This window comes from Falco rusticolus, chromosome 14, assembly GCF_015220075.1.
Source record: "Falco rusticolus isolate bFalRus1 chromosome 14, bFalRus1.pri, whole genome shotgun sequence".
NCBI classification, from domain to species: Eukaryota; Metazoa; Chordata; class Aves; order Falconiformes; family Falconidae; genus Falco; species Falco rusticolus.
The window spans coordinates 21,452,613-21,457,224 of NC_051200.1; the positions used below are offsets into that span (position 1 = coordinate 21,452,613).

Genomic DNA, 4,612 nt, shown 5'->3' on the forward strand with positions numbered 1-4,612 from the left:
CAGGTGGAAACCGGCTCGCGGGGCGCTGCCGGGCCCGGCCCCCCCCGAGCCCTTCCCCGGGGGGTACCGGCCCTGCCCGGGCAGGGGGAGCCCGGCGGGGGGGGAGGGGGCGAGGCCGGGGCGCTCCCCACCGCCCCCTCCGAGGAGCCCCCGCTGCCCGCACCCCCGGCTCGGCCAGCGCACAAACAACGCAACGTGGGTTTTACAGCTTTTTTTTTTTCTTTTTTTTGTAAAAATGTTTATTTAAACCTTTTTTTTAATTTTTTTCCTTTTACAACAATAAAATATTGCGTCAATATAAACCCCTTGACTAAAACTGGTCGACAACCAAACGTTACAGCGAGTCGTGTGTTTCGTTATTATTTTTTGTTCCGACAACCATTTAGGCTTTTTTTTTTCTTTCGGAAACGTTTTTTTTCTCTCTTTTTTTTTTTTTAAACATAATGCGGAATTTATTGAAAATAAATAATTGTTGGCAACTGCAATAGGCAATTTTGGATAAAATAGTTGAAAAAAGCAACCTTTAATGAAAATAGCGTTTATTATACATCAGTTACTAAATGAATAAACTAAATGATCTTTCTTTAAATTAATAACTTCCAAAAAACGTTTAATATACAAAACTGTACAGTTATAAAGTCGGCAGAAATAGGCAGGTCCTCAGTGTCGAGTTTTTTTGTTTTTCTTTTTTATTTTTTTTTTTTTTAGCGCTTACTGAAAAATACTTGAAAAATATAAATGTCGAAAGGAAAAAATCTGAGCGCCGGGGAGGGAGAAGGGCTGCGCCGGGAACCGCGGAGCGGGGTGCGGATGCGGTGCGGGCCGGGGGGTGCGGGGGGGGCCCGGCCCGGCCCTGCCCGGCGGCCCCGAGCCAGCCCGGCCGCGGGGGGTGCGGGGACGGCGGGTGAGCTGGGCCGTGCCCCGCACACGCACCCACGCAGCGGTTCTCCTTCGTGCGTGGGCGCCGCACACGCCGCCCGTGTGCACGGCACAGCCACGGCCGGGCGGAGGGGAGGGGGCGGTTACAGCTCAGCACTTCCCTGTGCCGAAAAAATGGTGATTTTTTAGCATTTTAGGGATTTTTTTCTTTTTGTTTTTCTCCCTGTTCGTTTTGGGTTTTGTTGTTTTGTTGTTGTTTGGGTTTGGGGTTTTTTTGTTGGTTTTTGTTTGTTTTTTTTTAATGAAAGCTTTTCAACAAATCCAGCATCTCCCTGTGACGCGGAAATAAGCTCAGCATGAACCAAACGCGGGCGTTTTCTGTCCCCTTCCCTCCCCCCGCCCCGAAATCCGTGAGACACCTCATTCCTCTTCACCATCGAAACAAAATACAGAGAAACTGATTTCCGAAGCCAAAGCGCAGAAGTATAAAGGTGTTTTACTACAGACCTCTCAGTCTGGCGCTGATCAAAAAGCCCAACTCATCTTCGGAAAGGAAAAGACTGGCAAATGCCACGATTTTGTTTGTAATGCTTAATTTCGGATAAATCTCTTAGAAATAATAATTGCATTTTTTTTTTCCCTTGGAGAAGAGGGGGGAGGTCAGGACTGTAACCCGACCGTTTGACGGTGCTGGGAAGTTCTTGAAGAGAAAAGCTGCAACAAATAAGCCTGTTCTTCACAGCCGTGCGTGCGGTAGCCGGGTGCGCGGGGCTCCGCGGGCGCGGAGGGAGCCCCGTCCCCTGGGGGGGGCGATAGGGCCGCGGCCACCCTGCCCCGTCCCCGCTGGGTGACTGCCGGTGCGTGGGGAAGGGAGAAACGTTTTGACTGATCAATTCGATACAAATTAGGTCACAAATATTGTGTACAGTTTGTAGTAAAACACCTCAGACATTTAAAAACGCTATATAAGTCTTTAAAAATGCAAAACTAGTCTATTGTAAAACAGATTCACCTGAAATACAGCTGATATAACCAAGGCGCTGGAAGGTTATTCATAGGCACACATCTGTCTTTCCTTTTCTGTCGGTTTTTTTCTTTCTTTTTTTTTTTTTTTTCTCGTGGGTTTTCGTTTGTGGGTTGGTGGTGATGGGGTTTTTTCTCCCCCCCCTTTTATTTTTTCCTTCGTCCTAGCGGAGACCGAAACCAAACCTTGTCTGCGAGTAAACACCGTGTACCGATCGGCAGAAAGGTCGGAGAGAGGAAAAACTCTATTGCCCAGGCGGCGAGCGGGGAGCCCCGGCCCCGCGTCGGCCGCCCCTCGGGAAGCCCAAGCCGGCGCCCGGCGGCGCTGCCCGCAGTGCTGCCCGCAGTCCTGCCCGCCCCCCCGGTGCCCGCCGGGCCGCGGTCAGAGGTCGTGGCAGGCCGTGTCCGTTTTCACGCCGTGGGAGTACACCTCGTGCTGCGGCTGCTCGCCCGGCGGCGTCATGCGCTTCTCCTTCTGCCGCCGGTTGCAGAACCAGACCCGCACCACCTCCTTCTCCAGCTGCAGGCTGTCTGCCAGCGAGGAGATCTCCTGGGCGGCCGGCTTGGGACACTTGAGAAAGTGCGTTTCCAGCACGCCCTTGACACTCACCTCGATGGAGGTCCGCTTCTTCCTCTTCCTCCCCTGCGCCGCGATCTTGTCGATGCTGGTGGGGCTGCCGGTGGAGGAGTCGGCCTCCTCCAGCCACTTGTTCAGCAGCGGCTTCAGCTTGCACATGTTCTTGAAGCTGAGCTGCAGGGCCTCGAAGCGGCAGATGGTGGTCTGCGAGAAGACGTTGCCGTAGAGGGTCCCCAGGGCCAAGCCCACGTCGGCCTGGGTGAAGCCCAGCTTGATGCGCCGCTGCTTGAACTGCTTGGCGAACTGCTCCAGCTCGTCCGAGGTCGGCGTCTCCTCGTCCGAGTGGTCCTGGCAGTGGTGCCCGCCCAGCTCGCCGTGCTCGCCGCCGGCCTCGCCGCGCAGCCCCGGGTGCAAGCCCTGCGCGGCGGCGGCGGCGGGCGGCGGGGTGAGCCCGCCGTGCTCCAGCATGCCGCCCACCGCGAAGCCGGCCTGCGAGTAGACGTTGAGGGGCTGCCCGGCCGCGGCGGCGGCCGGGGGGGCCAGCGAGGCGCTGTGGGCCGGGCTGGCGCCCCAGGCGCTGGGGTGGTTGGCGTGGGGCGAGTGGTGGGAGACGTGGGGCGAGCGATGGTGGATGATGGCGCCCAGCTGCAGGTCCTCGCGGCCCGGCTTGACGTCGGGCTGCTCCAGCGGGCCGCCGGCCAGCGCCGAGGGCCAGGGCCCGCCGTCGCTCAGGCTGGTCACCCAGTGGTGCCCCAGCGGGTGCCCATTGCCGGGGACGCCCTGCAGGTACTCGCTCTGCAGCAGCTTCTGCGGGTTGCGGAAGGGGCTCCCCTGCTGCATGCCCGCGCCGTCCGCATGGGCGAGCGAGCCGGAGCCGAGCAGGCTGTAGGGGTTGGAGGCGGCTGTGGCCATGGCCGCCGCGCAGCCCCCACGAGTTATACTGTGGCGGCGCCGCCGCTTCAGCCTTTGACATCCACCGGCACGGCGGCCCGGGCAGCGGCCGAGCGCCGACTGGCAGCCGCGCCGCCCAATGGGGGCGCGCCGCCGGCGGGGCCGCGCCGCGCAGGCCAATGGCAGGGGCGGGGAGGCCGGCCGCGGGGCCGGGGGCGGGGCGAGGGCCGGGCGCCGCGCGGGCCCGAGGCAGGAAGTGAATCACTCCGCCGGCACCGGGGGCCGGGCGTGAGGCGGCCCCGCTGCTTAACTCCTTCCGCGCCGCGCTCCGCGCCGGACGGGGAGGGAGGGGAGGACGCGGGGCACGGCTTAAATGGGGAGCGATTAGCGCCGGTGGAGCGCGCGGCAGAGGTTAAACGGCGGCGGACCGGCGGCAGCGCTGCGGGACCACCCCGGCGCGGACCGGCTTCCGACGCGCCCCTAGGGCCCTCGCAGCCCCCCGGGCCGGGCGGGCTCTGCCGCTGGGTGCGCGCTGCCCGCTCTGCTCCTCCGCGCTGGCGGCTGCCGCTGCGCTGCCGCCCCGAGCCGCGCCACTCCCGCCTGCCCCGGGCCGGGCGCTCCCGCCGGGGAGCAAAAAGTTAAAAAACAACCAAACGTCAAAAAACAAAGCCCCAAACCCCAAACAAACAAAACCCTCAAATAATAAAAAAACACCCCCAAAAGGCGCTTTCCGGCCTCCGCGCCAGTAAGAACCCCTCGAAGTTCGCGATAGGCAGCGCCCGGGCGCGGTGCGCTCCCGCCGTGCGGTGGGTGGGGGGGGGAGACTCCCACCCCCAACCGGGAAAAATGGGAAAATAAAGGGGGGAAAGGCGCGTGCGGTCCCCAGCCCCCCCTCTCCCCGCGCGGGGGCCGGCGGGGGGGAGCGGTGTGCCCCCCGGCTGGCCCGGGCCCGGCGGGCAGAGCCCCCAGCCCCGGCGGGGCCCCTCGGCGGCGGGGAACGGCGGGGAGCGGCGGAGCCCGGTACCGCCGAACCGCTCCCGAGTTAAAAAATGACCTTTCCCTGCATAATTTTGGAGGTAACCTAGCTGCGTAATTATATTTGCACTTACAGAAGACTGCATCAGAGTTCCCTTATTGGTTTGAAATTCCATTAAATATATTGCAAGAGCTCCTAGGTTAAGCTTGATTTAAATTTGCATACATTTTCATATATTTAGCAGAAATAAAAGAAGGCTTGCAGCT

General features: G+C 60.3%; 1 protein-coding gene across 1 annotated transcript; it reads right to left on the reverse strand.

Annotated features, from left to right (window-relative positions):
* Window positions 1–423: 423 nt before the first annotated feature.
* Window positions 424–3,471, reverse strand: POU3F4 (POU class 3 homeobox 4). The gene has a single exon (XM_037408595.1). The coding sequence runs from the start codon at window positions 3,389–3,391 to the stop codon at window positions 2,285–2,287; it is 1,107 nt and encodes a 368-aa protein (XP_037264492.1). The 5' UTR covers window positions 3,392–3,471; the 3' UTR covers window positions 424–2,284.
* Window positions 3,472–4,612: the final 1,141 nt, after the last annotated feature.

What these genes read in the sequence shown, in the direction of transcription:
- POU3F4 (XM_037408595.1), bottom strand. Translation starts at nt 3,391, where the DNA reads ATGGCCACAGCCGCCTCCAACCCCTACAGCCTGCTCGGCTCCGGCTCG.